Source organism: Dipodomys ordii, unplaced genomic scaffold, assembly GCF_000151885.1.
Source record: "Dipodomys ordii isolate 6190 unplaced genomic scaffold, Dord_2.0 Scaffold2, whole genome shotgun sequence".
Taxonomy (NCBI): domain Eukaryota; kingdom Metazoa; phylum Chordata; class Mammalia; order Rodentia; family Heteromyidae; genus Dipodomys; species Dipodomys ordii.
In genome coordinates, this window is record NW_012267218.1 from 24,395,278 (window position 1) to 24,410,459 (window position 15,182).

The following is a 15,182-nucleotide window of genomic DNA, read 5'->3' on the forward strand; positions in this document are numbered from 1 at the left end:
CACAGCACCACTTCCGGCTTTTTTCTTTTTGCTTATGTGTTGCTGAGGAATCGAACCCAGGGCCTCAAGCATGCAAGGCAAGTGCTCTACCACTGAGCCACCTTCCCAGCCCATACTAAATGCTTTTCTGGAAGGACATTATATATGCTATATATGTATGTTCAAGCAACTAGGTACGTAAAATATGTTTTCTTTTTTAAAGAAAGACTTGAGAAAGAAATGAGGTACATAAAATAATGAGAAAGTGATGAAAAGGAAAAGGACAGATTTTAAAAAATCGTAAATCTTACCTTCTTCTCTCTTCAGACTCATCCGTGCTGTAAATGGACGCCCCCTGCCACGCTGATACCCTGACAGTCTATGGTTATTTAATAAACTCATACCAAAACATGCAAAGGTTCACTGAGCTCATATGTCATTACTGGAGTTTCAAATATCCCCTTTAACCATACCACCCAATCAATGAGAACTATTTTTATTTTCTTACTGTTTTAAAAACACATTTGGAAATTTAAAACATTCCCTCCAATGAAATAATACTAAGGCAGTGATGTGCCTGATTCATAGAATTCTGAAGCAGTAACTTCTGAATTGCTTTTTAAAAATATGATTCCCTCACTAATTACCAATAAGTTTAACAAATAAATCAAAACAAAAAGGGGGTAAACCACACACACAACTGTATACCATTTTTAAGCTTACTCAGACCTGAATTTGAGTACTGAATTTAAGAAGTATTGCTCTACAATGACTTTCCACAAACTACTGTGTTAACTCTCAAAAATTTGAAAGTTACATCTGTATTTTTAGACACTTAATTCCTGAAAAGGCATTGTGCATATGAGCTTTGGCTAGACATTCAAACAATTTGTGTTCAGCAGAACTGATTTATTAACTGTCTCCTTGGGATTTTGAAAGCAATGAGAAAATAAAATAAAAAATCCAATAAAGAGAAAGTGAACACAATATTTCACAGAGTTAAAGGTTTCTCAGTCCATAAGTAAGAACCAGTTACAGCTTATTACCTCTAATACCAAAATAACATTTTCATGCAGTGTTTGCATTTCACCATCCGTAAGCATCAACTTCAACACCAGCAAACATTCACAGATGCACTGTCTTTGAGAGAAGCTTTAAATAGGCAAAACTCGTGAGTGGGATTTACTATATATACAAACCCATTTCCAAGCCAGTTACCCCTTTGCATATTTTTCTGAGGGGGCATCCATAAATATAATAAAAAAACAGAAGCTCATACTTACATCCTATTCCTTGTTACTTTCCAAGCTGAGAGTTTCATCTTGCATTAGTCACCATATGATCTCTATCATAATGGTGGGGGGTCAATGAATAGATTAGCTTTATGGGAATTTACAGTTCTTCCATGCATCTACTAATTTGGTAAGTCTGGTAATCACTAACCTATTTTTTAAAATCTCCCCCACTCAACTTAAATCTCTACAATCTTAAATTTTAATCTCAGCTCTACAGAAAAGGTTTTCCTAAGATTAAATTAAATAACTGCCCCCAGAAGTATACTACACTACACTGTTATTTCCGGTCCCTGTAATCCAGTTTAACTCTGACTTTGATGTTTATGTTGAAATCTAATAATTACTTTGTTCATATTAAAGTGAGATGACTACATAGTTTTAACTGAAGAAATTAAAGAGTATGTCAATGACCACTTTAATATGGTATTGGTCTTCTGTATGTTTCTACCTAAATATTAAACCTATTAAAATCATATAAAAATCATATTCTAATGTAAGGTTGATTTTCTTGTCTGTTTGCTTTGGGTTCTGTAAAAAGTCTAGATTGGTATCAAGTGAAAAACAAGAATACTACCTTATGTGTATCTCTGAATTTGCTGATCTCACGAGATATCAGGTCTCTTTTGTCTTCTTCCATTTCTATAGCATTTATATCCTCCTAAAAGACAAGGGAAATGTAAGGTAATGAATGAATCAATATCAATGAATAAATCTACATCAATATAAAAGGTTAGAAATTTTGTAAATATGACTGTTAAAAAACTGACAGTACATGTAACTTTCTGAAGTAATAAAAGATCAGACAGACAAGAAGCAAAAATAATCTGTCAATTAAACAGTATACATGGGTAGTGTCAAAGCCTACGATTTAAACGAACCTTAGTGATGAGTGGATAAGGGATCAGTGGGGCCACTGGAAATCTGCGGAAAATCTGCGGAAAAATCCACAAAGACTTTTTTTAAAAAACAGCTGTGCAGTTCAGCGTCCTATATATTTATAATGTAAGCAATACAGTATTTGTGATATTTTAATTTGCAATTGATAAATAACTTCATTTAAGGAAAGAAAGCTACATAGAAGCCAAGGATAAAAAAACAGCCAAAGCCTGCTAGCTTCCTTCTAAGTCTATTATCATTAGACTGGATTCTTTGTCTAGTCACATTTCCTTTCTTAAAAGTTTGTCTGGAGCATTAAAGCTCTCTTGCCCACTCCTATGCAATGGAGTCACTTTATTCTTTCTTTACTTCTTGGTTTGTTTCTGCCTCCATTGTTGGGATCAACCCCAACTAAGGCCTTGCATTTTTTGTTAACCCGTTCAATTACATTACTACTCAGATGTTCATTATTTATGAAATACAGGAATGGGAAAAAATTTCCCTGAGCCTTTGATCTCCATTTCTGAGGATTTTCATGTCATGTAAACTCATTAAATAAACTAGTTATTTTTTTTTTAAAAAAAGATTTCAGCCAGGCACCGGTGGCTCACACTTTTTATCCTAGCTACTCAGCAAGCTGAGAGCTGAGGATTGCAGTTCAAAGCCAGCCCTAGCAGGAAAATCCCAGGCTTTTTTTTTTTTGTGGGTAGGGGGGCTTGAACTCTGGGCCTGGGCACTATCCCTCAGCTCTTCAGCTCGAGGTGAGCACTCTATGGCTTGAGCCACAGGTCTACTTCCAGTTTTCTAGTAGTTTATTGAAGATAAGAGTCTCACAGACATTCCTGCCAGAGCTGGCTTTGAACCTCAATCCTCAGATCTCAGCCTCCTGAGTAGCTAGGATTACAGGCGGGAGCCAGCAGCACCTGGCAAGTCCCAGACTCTTATCTCCAATTAACTACCCAAAAACCAGAAGCGCTGCTGTGGCTCAAGTGGTAGAGCACTAGCCTTGGGCTGAAGAGCCCAAGAGACAGCACCCAGGGTCCGGAGTTCAAGCCCATGACCTACCAAAAAACAAAAAAAAAAGAAAGAAAGAAAAGATTTCATTATCTTCAAAACCTCTATCAAAAAATTTCTCTCCCTTCAACAACACTGAATAAATATGCAGCCAACTGCCACTGGCTTACACCTAAATATAATCCTAGCTACTCAGAAGGCTAAGATCTAAGGATTTTTATTCAAAGCTAGTTTGGGCAAGAAAGTGCATCAGACTCTCCTCTCCAATTAAACAAAACCTGGGAGTGGAGATGTGACTAAAGTGGTAGAGCACTAGCCTTGAGATCAGGGGAAGCACACGGGCACTGAGTTCAGGCCTCAGGACTGACATGCATACACAGACACACACGGCTGCGCGCGCGCGCGCGCACACACACACACACACACACACACATGCACACACGCTCGCACACACAATTAAATGATTTTATCTAAACCGGAAGTTTGGTGCAAGTGTCAACTGTAATAAAAATTTTAAAAAGCTGAGTAATAATAATGCAAGGCCCTAAGATCAAGAACTGGTTATCAGACACTCAGACATACAGACAGACATACAGAGACAGACACAGACACACACACAGACACACAGACACACACACACGGCCAAAAAGAAAATCCACAATGTCTAAAAAGGGCACCAATATCTAAGATAATATGAACTATCACTACTTATTGGAAACGGATCCTAATACATACATTTATAGTACTTTTTCATAGCATATGTAATCTATACATATAAAATACTTTGTAGTTTTTCATAAGTTTTATCTAAAGTGCTGAGTAAAAAAACCTCTCAAAAACTACGTTTTCAAAGTGACATAAAAAAACAAACTATAGAAATGAGTGTTAGAACACATACGTCCTCCTTCTTTTCCTTCTTCTTCTTTCTGGGATGAGAGTCAGATTCCTGCGAAGGGGCATTTAGCTCACTGGAGTATTCACGTATTAAAACTTCAATGGCCCCTTTAATCATCTGATCTCGTCTCTTTGTTTCTTCATCTAAGGCTTCTTCATCATCATTAGTGGCAGTTTCTGGCCTGGCATTCTTAAAAACCAAGACAAGTTAGAGGGAAGAAAAATCAAACAAAAATATGAAAACCCTTTAATTTTTTTTTGCCTGTCATGGTGCTTGAATTCAGCGCCTGGTCACTGTTCCTGAGCTTCTTTTGCTCAAGATTAGCACTCTACCACTTGAGCCACAGTGCCATTTCTGGCTTTTTCTGGTACTGAGGAATTGAACCCAGGGCTTCACGCATGCTAGGCAAGCACTCTACCACTAAGCCACATTCCTAGCCCTTGAAAATCTTACTGAAGAGGTAACAACACACATATTTCTTCAAAACACTTCCATATTCTTATTAAATGCAGTTCATTTTGCTGATACCTACTCTATCAAGTTAATAAAAGCAAGAAAAGGTCAAACAAAAAACACTGGATAGCTATACACACCAAAACACTAGCATCCAGAATGGTTAGGGACTAAAATGGTTTCTTTTGTACCCTCTGCTTATATATCTATAATTCAGGAAATAGCATCTGTACCCTAAAGATGAACCAACTCTTAAATACTACACATCTGCCAGGTGCAGGTGGCTCACGCCTGTAATCCTAGATACTCGGGGGGCTGAGATCTGAGGATTGTGATTCAAAGCCAGCCCAGGCAGGAAAGTCTGTGAGACTCTCATCTCTAATTAACCACCAGAAAACTGGAAATGGCGAAATGGTACGGTAGCTCACAGGTAGAGCACTTGCCTTGAGCTGAAGAGCTAAGGGACAGCAACCAGGCCGAGTTCAAGCCCCATGACTGACAAAACAAAACCAACAAAAAAAACTACTGGGCTAGGAAGGTGCTCAGTGATGGAGTGCTTGCCTAGCATGCATGAGGCTCTGGGTTCGATTCCTCAGCACCACATAAGCAGAAAAAGCCAGAAGTGGCACTGTGGCTCAAGAGGTAGGGCGCTAGTCTTGAGCTGAAGAGCTCAGGGACAGCACCCAGGCCCAGAGTTCAGGCCCTACGACTGGCAAAAAAACAAAACAATAAAACAAAAACCTACGTCTTTTCTTACTCATACATGTCATAAAAACAAAACTAAACACACTTCATGTGTCACTTCTCAAAATACATGACTACTTATTACTTTATTAATGACTTGAGAAATAAATGGTCTATTAGTTATTGTCTCTATTGGAAAAAAAATTATTGTCTTCAAATGTGTTATTATTGCTCTGGTAGTAGTGTCATTTTCCTTAAAAATACAACCAGAGGGCTGGGAAGGTGTCTCAGTGGTAGAGCACTTGCCTTGCTTGCTCAAGGCCCTGGGTTCGATTCCTCAGCACCACATAAGCAAAAAGAAAAAAGCCGGAAGTGGCGATGTGGCTCAAGTGGTAGAGCGCGAGCCTTGAGTTGAAGAGCTGAGGGACAGCGCCCAGGCCCAGAGTTCAGGCCCCACGACTGGACCCCCCAAAAAAAAAATACAACCAGAAAGCTGGGCACCGGTGGCTCATGCCTGTAATCCTAACTACTCAGGAGGCTGAGATCTGAGGATATTGTTCAAAGCCAGCCCAGGCAAGAAAGTCCCTGAGACTCTTATTTCTAAATAACCATCCGAAAAAGCACAAGTGGCATTGTGGCTCAATTGCTAGAGCGCTCACCTTGAGCTGAAGAGTTGAGGACAGTGCCCAGGCCCAGAGTTCAAGCCCCATGACCGACAAAAAAGAACAACAACAACAAAAAAAAAACCTGAATTATATAATAATCTCAAAACTCTTGAGATTATTTTGGGGCTAGGAATGTAGCTCAGTGGTAGAGTGCTTGCCTCTCATGCATGAAGCCCTGTATTCCATTCCTCAGCACCACATAAACAGAAAAAGCAGGAAGTGGTGCTGTAGCTCAAATGGTACAGTGCTAGCCTTGAGCACAGAGAGGCTCAGGAACAGTGCCCAGGCCCAGAGTTCAAGCCCTCCGACTGACATACATACATAAATAAGGCTGGCAAAGTGGCTCAGTGGTAGAGTGCTTGCCTTGCATGCATGAGGGCCTGGGTTCGATTCCTTAGCACCACATAAGCATAAAAGGCCAGAAGTGGCACTGTGTCTGAAGTGGTAGAGCACTAGCCTTGAGCTGAGCTGAGGGACAGCACCCAAGCCCAGAGTTCAGGCCTCATGACCAAAAAAAAAAAAAAAACTTTGGATAGTTTCAAGCTATTCTCAACTATTCTCCACTCAAAATATGGAAAAGGACAAAAACATGAAAAAGCAACATTAAACAAAACAATACATACACAAAATTTTTTCTGTAATTTATAACTGTGTATTCACATAACTCCTAAAATACTTATTAACTTACATGGCTAATATGCTATGCATGTTAGGATACATATAAGAACCATGCTCCTAACCAGGAACTACCGTTGGCTCACGCCTGTAATCCTAGCTACTCAGGAGGCTGAGATCTGAGGATGGTGGTTCAAAGCCAGCCCGGGCAAGAAAGTCCGTGAAATTCTAATCTCCAATAAACCACCAGAAAACCGGAAGTGGCGCTGTAGCTCAAGTGGTAGAGCACTCTCCTTGAGCTGAAGATCTGAGGGACAGTGCTCAGGCCCAGAATTCAAGCCCTACGACTGACCTTAAAAAAAAAAAAAAGAACCATGCTCCTTTATAGAAGTACCCAGCTCTTCACCACAATGCTGGCAACTCTACTGAAGGTGAGTTTCATGTCTTCTGATTTCTGTTAACAAAAGACTCCCAGTGACTTCAGCAGCATTTGTAAAGTTGTTTTCAATGAATAATTATTCATCAAGCCTTCATTTCTTAGTAATTCGCTGAGCAAATTCTTAGTCAATGTACTTTGACACTGTTTAAGGGCATAAAATTAGCTTTTTTTTTGGTGGTCCTGGGCCTTGAACTCTCAGCCTGGGCAATGTACCTGGATTCCTTTTGCTCAAGGGCAGCACTCTACCATTTAAGCCACAGTGCCACTTCCGGCTTCTTCTGTGATTAACTGGAGATGAGAGTCTCACGTAGTTTCCTGCCCAGGCTGGCTTCAAACCAAGATCCTCAGATCTCAACCTCCTGAGTAGCTAGGATTACAGGCATAAGTCACCAGGATCAAGCAAAATTAACAATTTCATAAAGAACTTTACTCTCAAGGATTTGCTAACATAGAGCAAGAAAGGAATTATGATGCAGATAACATCAACAAAGGGCATTATATGATATGATAAAACTACACATTCTAATAAAAGTTTCTTACTTTCTCAAACCTGCCTCTGCATCCAATCTTTTTTTTTTTTTTTTTGGGGGGGGGGTCCGGTCGTGGGGCCTGAACTCTGGGCCTGGGCACTGTCCCTCAGCTCTTCAGCTCAAGGCTAGCGCTCTACCACTTGAGCCACAGCGCCACTTCTGGCTTTTTTCTTTTTTGCTTATGTGGTGCTCATGCATGCAAGGCAAGTGCTCTACCACTGAGCCACCTTCCCAGCCCTCGTCCAATCTTCTAGTAGCCCACTTCCTATTTGGCATCTTAAAGATACTTTACACAGTACTATAATTAAATATTGACATTATTTATCAACAATGTAGTGAATGCAGATTTACAGTGAAAAGTTCCTTTTTTAACTTAAAATGGATAACAGTTAGTAGCAAAAATTTAATTTACATATGTCATTAAAAGCCCCTCAGTTCTATACCACACTTCTCTAAAGGTCTTATATGAAAACAGAACTCCCAAGTTGGTGGTCTAGAAGTACAGAATCTTGTCTTGAAGCACACAATGGTTCAAACTCCTTAGTTCTTTTTGGCTTTTGGATCTCAGCCTGTCAAATGCTAAAACTATAGGCATGTGTCACCACACCCACTTAAAACTGTTTTTTGGGTTTTTTGCCAGTCTTGGGGCTTAAACTCAGGGCCTAGGCACTGTTCCTGATCTTCATTTGCTCAAAGTTAGTACTCTACCACTTGAGCCACAGCACCACTTTTGGCTATTCCTGTTTATGTGGTACCGAGGAATCAAATGTAGGGCTTCATGCCTGCTAGGCAAGCACTCTACTACTAAGCCATATTCCCAGCCCAAACTGTTATCTTTTGAAAACCAATACTGGCACTTGAAAGTCAGGGTTTTACACTCTTGCTTAGCTTTTTTTTTTTTTGGGGGGGTCCGGTCATGGGGCCTGAACTCTGGGCCTGGCCGCTATCCCTCAGCTCTTCAGCGCAAGGCTAGTACTCTACCACTTGAGCCACAGTGCCACTTCTGGCTTTTTGCTTTTGTGGTGCTGAGGAATCAAACCCAGGGCCTCAGGCAATCAAGGCAAGCGCTATACCACTGAGCCACCTTCCCAGCCCCATTGCTTAGCTTTCTGGCTTCTTGCTAGTTACTAGAGCTAGGAGTCTCTCAGATTTGTCTGCCCAGCCAGGCTTTCGATTGCAATTCTCAAATAGTCATCTGAGTAACTATACTTACAGGTGTAAACAACTAATACACGGGTCCAGTTTAAGAAAAAAAATCGCTAGGGAGTTAAGCTAAAAAAATTGACCCACACATTCACTAGAGCAAGGAAAATCTGAATAATCTTGGTGCATACAACTGTCTTCCTATTTTTTTTGTTTTAATAATATGAGAACAGTATGATTTGCTGAACAGATATAACTTATACTCCAAAGAAATTGTATTTTTATTATTTCCTTACACATATGGGCAAGGATAGACTATCAGGTGAGCAACACAACTTCAACTCTTACTAAATGAATGTTTGCTCCATTACTTTAGGGAATTTAGGGAAGGCATTTTCCTTTGTAATTTGGAAGTATAAGATGAAAGAGTCAATTTGTAAACTTATTGCTCTTTTTATTTAAAATAAAGGATATGGAAAAGGGAGCGATGTAGGAACTAGAAGACAATATATACCATAGAGCAGACTGATATACATCAATAAAAATCCTGTGTTTATGGAAAGACATGTAAGAGGGTACATGAAGGCCACATGAGTGAAAGGGACAAATGCAAATCTGTGACAGAATTTCAAAAGGAAGCTTTGATGAGCAAGAAGGATCTGTCAGCTAAAAACAAAGAAAGTTTGTAGAGTATGACAACAGGTAAATGGAACAGGCAGGGAAAAGGAAAAGTTGGAAAGGTAAAAAAAAAAAAAAAATCAAGCAATCCTAAATGTCATGCTAAGTAAAAACATAGGCTTGGGGCTGGGAAGGTAGCTCAGTGGCAGAACGGTAGAATGATTGTCTTGCATGCATGAGGCCCTGGGTTTGATTCCTCAGCACCACATAAACAGAAAAGGCTGGAAGTGGTGCTGTGGCTTATGGGGTAGAGCACTAGCCTTGAGCTGAAGAGGTGTGTGTGTGAACACACACACATAGATATACATGTATGTACATATATATGTGTATATATATATATGTGTATATATATATATGTATACACACACACACACACAGGCTTTATTCAAAAAGACACTCACAGCATTAAAAATAGGTTATAAAAAGCAGTATACTGATATAATTATATTTCTACTTCAGAAATATAGGCAGTTAAGTAGGGCACTGGTGGCTCACGCCTATAATCCTAGCTACTTAGGAGAGTGAGATCTAAGGATCCTAGGTTTGAAGCCAGCCTGGGCAGCAAAGTCCATGAGTCTCTTACCTCCAATTAACTATCTGAGAACTGAAAGTGGAGCTGTGGCTCAAAGTGGTAGAGCACTAGCCTTGAGAAAAAAAGCTAAAGGAAACTCCATGACCAACAAAAAAGAAATACAGGCAATAAGGTAAAGCCCAAACACACGAAAAAAAGAGTACATTACTAAAAATCCAAGGACAGAACTAAGTAAGGGAGGAAAAACTGTTTGTAAAACAATATAATACAATCTTATCTTTATGAAAGGAAACAAATTCACATAACATTATTCTAAAACTATATTCAGCCACACAAAAGTCTCTAGTATATGACAAAAAAGGCATGGTTATAGTGATGAGTATAATTGTATTTGAATTCCTCTTTATACTTTGCTCCATTTTGTCAGTTGATTTTTCTTTTCTAAGCAAAGAATATATAAGGCTTTTACAAATGGAGTGAGACAAGAAAGTTATTTCTATCTTAAGAGATAACAAAAACTTGATCAGAGCAAAGGCTATTATGGTTTTGTTTTCCTTGGGAGATTTGGTCAGGTTAAGATGCCAAAAAGGAAACAGGAAGGGAAAGTCAGGCAACACACAGTGTAGTTAGGTTTAAGCTTTGTTTTTGTTTGAGATGAGGTGATAAATACAGTAGAACACAACACAGTGCACAAAGATTTCCTTTACTTATAGTGTTACTTATGATAGTCTGGACTTAAAAAACAAAAAGATGTTGGTGTCTCATGCCTATAATCCTAACTACTCAGGAAGCTGAAATTTGAGGACTGAGGTTGAAGCCAGCCCAAGCAGGGAAGTGAGAGAATCTCATCTCCATTTAACAACCAAAAAAGCTGGAAGTGAAGCTGTAGCTCAAGTGGTAGAGTGCTAGCCTTGGGCTAAAAAGTTCAGGGATAGTATCCAGGCCTTGACTTCAAGGCCCAGGACCAGCATATAAAAATAAAAAACCCAGATAGTTTAATAAAATTACTCAAGTATAGTTAAGACTTATTTTCATTCATTTTAAAGTCTCTGTAAGTTTAAAAGAAAGGGAAACTAATAAAGATTTTGTAGGTTGAAATGCATTTTGTACTTACTTACAAAGCTGCCTTAATGAATTAGCTCAGTTTGGAATAGTCTGTACCAGTGTTTTCTCTGGCAAGTTAACCTTGTCCAGCCTCCCTTACTACCTTCATCCCAACCTGGAACAAGCAAATCAACAGTCATCCACCCACTGTGGGTAGATAGTAAACACTTAAAAGTAACTACAAACAATAAAATACTTTTCTGCATTTAAGTCATAAGCATATAGTATGATGCTGATGACCTTGTTCCCAAGTTAGATTTACTTATAATGGAAGCATTTACGTTCAAATAGCTCAGCTGGCCTAGAAATTTAACACTATAGAAAACATATCCCAAAGCATAAAGATGGAAGCATAGTTCAGGTGGTATAGAGCCAATCAATCAGCACGAGTGTTGGATACCAAGCTTAAGTCCCGGGCTTGAACAACAACAACAACAAAAACACATACCCCATTTGAAGCTTTCTTCTTTGCTTTCCATTCATCCAGCTGTGCCTTGGTCTTTGCATCAACTTTTACAAGTAGTTTCTTCTCCCCAATCTGCAGGTCATGCAATAATCTAAGTGCCCGGAGGGTAGATTCAGGCTCCTTATATTCACAGAATCCAAAGGCTAGCAATACATGTAAAGAATTAGTCAAATATTAATACAATTATGAATTGTTTTCTATTCTGGGAAAGAAAAATCATTAAAGACAAAATAGGATATGTGGAACTTGTAAGTTATTACATTATGCCTGTCCTTTGATAAACAACTAAGAGAAAAAATTAAATCTAAGTGAAAGGAAAAAGATTCAAATCAAGCAAAGCTATTTATCAGAACATCTGATAAAAGATTAGCAAGCAACCAATTCTGTAACATAAAATTATGACTTATTTTATAAATCATCCTACTCATACTTCCTAACTTAGTCACAAACAGCTCGGATTATCTATGAGAGATTAAACTTTAGAAAAACAGAACTTTTATCTTAAGTAGTGTTATTTTTCTATATTTAATTTTAATTAGCCAATCTCACTTTCTTTTTCTTTTTTGAGTAAGGGTTTTGCTGTGTAGCCAGGCTTGGTCTTGAACTTGCAATCTTCCTGCCTCAGCTTCCTGAGTGCTAGAATTATAAGCATGTATCATAATGTCTGGCATCAATCCTACAATTAATGTGAATTAAATCAAAGAAAGAAAGGAATAAAGATCCAGTTAAGACACTGGTAGCACACACCCATAGTCTTACCTAGCTGAAAGCCAGCATAGGAAGAAAAGTCTGAAAGACTGTCTCCAATTAAAAATGTAAGAATACTGGAGGTGAGGTTCAAGTGGTAGAGCACCAGCTATGAGTGAAAAACCTGAGCTAACATTCAAGGCCCTGATACATACACACACACACAAAACAACTTAATTTAGTACTCTAAGTGATTTTTAAAACAATTTCCAATTAAAAGTAACCAGATACAGAAACGGTGGGACAAAGATAAACCAATTCAGCAGTGATATTCACCAAATACTATGTTGGAAATCAACTACACAATTTGGGGGAGGGGAGATAGGAGGGAAAAAACTGGGTGACACTGTTCAAAAGGAAATGTTCTCATTACCTGACTTATGTCACTGTAACTCACCTGTATATCACCTTTACAATTAAAAAAAAAATAGCCAAACTTTCTTTGAAGAAATGATAGAATCTAAACCTGAGGTAGAAATAACAATAAATAAACACCTTGTCATATCAGATGTTAAAAACCAAAATAGGTGCTCCTACTGTAAGCATAAAAGGTAGTTTACTCTCAAGAGTAACAGGCAAATCAACTATACAACTTGTGGATGGGGACAGGAGGAAAACACTGGGAAAGAATGAGAAATAAGAAAAGGGGAGACTTTGTCCAAAAAGAAATGTACTCATCTGACTTAAGTAACTGTAATCTCTCAGAACATTGTATTTGTAATAATAAAAAGTGATTTGTAGGGGCTGGGAAGATGGCTCAGTGGTAGAGTGCTTGCCTTGCATGCTTGAGGCCCTGGGTTCGATTCCTTAGCACCACATAAGCAAGAAGAAAAAAGCTGGAAGTGGCGCTGTGGCTCAAGTGGTAGAGTGCTAGCCTTGAGCTGAAGAGCTGAGGGATAGCGCCTGGGCCCAGAGTTCAGGCCCCATGACCAGACCCAAAAAACAACAAATAAAAAGTGATTTGTAAAAGCGGGGAGGGGCTGGGAAGGTAGCTCAGTGGTAGAATGCTCACCTAGCATGCACTGAGGCCTTGGTTCAATTCCTCAGCACCACATAAACAGAAAAAGGCAGAAGTGGTACTGTGGCTCAAGTGGTAGAGTGCTAGCCTTGTGCAAAAGCACCTCAGGGACAGTGTCCAGGCCCTGAGTTCAAGCCCAGGACTGGGGGAAAAAAAAACCCAAAAAACAAAAAGTAACATGCTATCTGATCATCTTCCTTTCTTTTTTTTTTGGTTGGTCATGGGGCTTGAACTCTGGGACTGGGTGCTGTCCCTGAGTTTTTCAGCTCAAGGCAAGGATTCTTACCACTTTAGCCACAATGTCACTTCCAGTTTCCAGTGTTTTATTGGAGATAAAGAGTCCCATGAACTTTTCTGCTTGGGCTGGCTTTGAACTGGGATCCTCAGATCTCAACTTCCTTAGTAGCTAAAATTATAGGCATGAGCCACTGGCACCTAGAAGTCTGATCATCTTTCTCCTATTCATTTCCTAAATTCTATTTCTTCCATGTTGGTCATATAGTTCTATTTACAGATAAAAAGAATTCTTTTTTTGTTGTTGGTGGTGGTGGTCATGGGGCCTGACCTCTGGGACTTGGCACTGTCCCTCAGCTCAAGGCTGAGCCATAGTGCCACTTCTGGCTTTTTTCTGCTTATGTGGTGCTGAGGAATCAAACACAGGGCTTCATGCATGCAAGGCAAGCACTCTTCCACTGAGCCACCTTCCCAGCCCCCAGACAAAAAGAATTCTTGAGAGTACATAGATGGCTCATCCCTGTTATCCCAATTACTTGGGTGCTAGAGAGCACGGTTTGGGGCCCCAGTTTAGGGCTGAATATGATGACACATTATCTCTCAGTTATGCAGGAGGTACAAATATGTACTATAAAATATTCACAACCCTCAGGCTGGGAAGTTGGCTCAGTGGTAGACTGCTTGCCTTGCATGTATGAGGTCCTGGGTTTGAGTCCTCAGCACCACATAAACAGAAAAAGCCAGAAGTGGCGCTGTGGCTCAAGTGGTAGAGCACTAGTCTTGAACTGAATAGCTGAGAGACAGCACCCAGGCCCATAGTTCAGGCCCCAAGACTAACACACACACACACACAGACACACACACACCACCACACAAATATTCACAACTCTGAAAAATAACTACAACAAAAAGGATAGAAGGCACAAAGCAGTACTAAGAGTGCCTGCCTACTAAATGTGAAACCCTAAGGTAAAATCCAACTATTACTCAGAAATAGGTGGCTCATCCCTGTAATACTAGGTTATCAGGAGGCTGAGATCTGAGAATTACAGTTTAAAGCCAACCAAAGTAGGATAAGTCCGTGATACTGTTATCTCGTTAACTACAGAACAGCTGTGGCACCAGCCTTGAATTCAAAAAAGCAAGAGACAGTGCCCAGTCCTTGATTTAAGCTCCAGTACCAACATACATACCCCAAAACTAGCACTATCACAATTTAAAACAAGAATAAAGTTTTCAAATATAACAAAATACTTGGAGGACTGGGAAGGTGGCTCAGTGGTAGAGTGCTTGCCTTGCATGCCTGAGGCCCTGGGTTCAATTCCTCAGCACCACATAAGCAAAAAGAAAAAAGCCAGAAGTGGCGCTGTGGCTCAAGTGGTAGAGTGCTAGCCTTGAGCTGAAGAGATGAGGGACAGTGCCCAGGCCCAGAGTTCGGCCCCATGACCGGACCCAACACAAAAACAAAAACAAAAAAAAGAAAATACTTGGAATATTGATTTGTTCTTCCCCTTTCTCCTTCGTCCTACTTTTCCCTTTTTAATTTCAATTCTTAGCTAATGTAGTCTCACTTGCCTTTTTTTTTGGCCAGACCTGTGGCTTGAACTCAAGGCCTGTCCCTGCGTTTCTTTTGCTCAAGGTAGCACTCTACCACTTGAGCCACTTCTAGCTATTTCTGTCTAGGTGGTACTGAAGAATTGAACCCAAGGCTTCATGCATGCTAAGCAAATACTCTACCACTATGCCATATTACTAGCCCCTCACTTGCCTTTTAATACTATTTTAATAAGACAACCACTGTAAAATATACTGAGT

At 39.6% G+C, this 15,182-nt stretch overlaps 1 protein-coding gene across 1 annotated transcript in view; it reads right to left on the reverse strand.

Annotated features, from left to right (window-relative positions):
* Positions 1 to 15,182, reverse strand: part of Rbm25 (RNA binding motif protein 25) — a 52,083-nt gene that overhangs the window by 22,526 nt on the left and 14,375 nt on the right. Inside the window, exons 5-9 of the mRNA XM_013013573.1 lie at positions 12,128 to 12,131; positions 11,351 to 11,511; positions 4,063 to 4,248; positions 2,153 to 2,206; positions 1,849 to 1,932 (exon numbers count right to left, since the gene is read on the reverse strand). Coding sequence (XP_012869027.1) covers positions 1,849 to 1,932; positions 2,153 to 2,206; positions 4,063 to 4,248; positions 11,351 to 11,511; positions 12,128 to 12,131 — 489 coding nt within the window. The remainder of the gene's footprint in view (positions 1 to 1,848; positions 1,933 to 2,152; positions 2,207 to 4,062; positions 4,249 to 11,350; positions 11,512 to 12,127; positions 12,132 to 15,182) is intronic.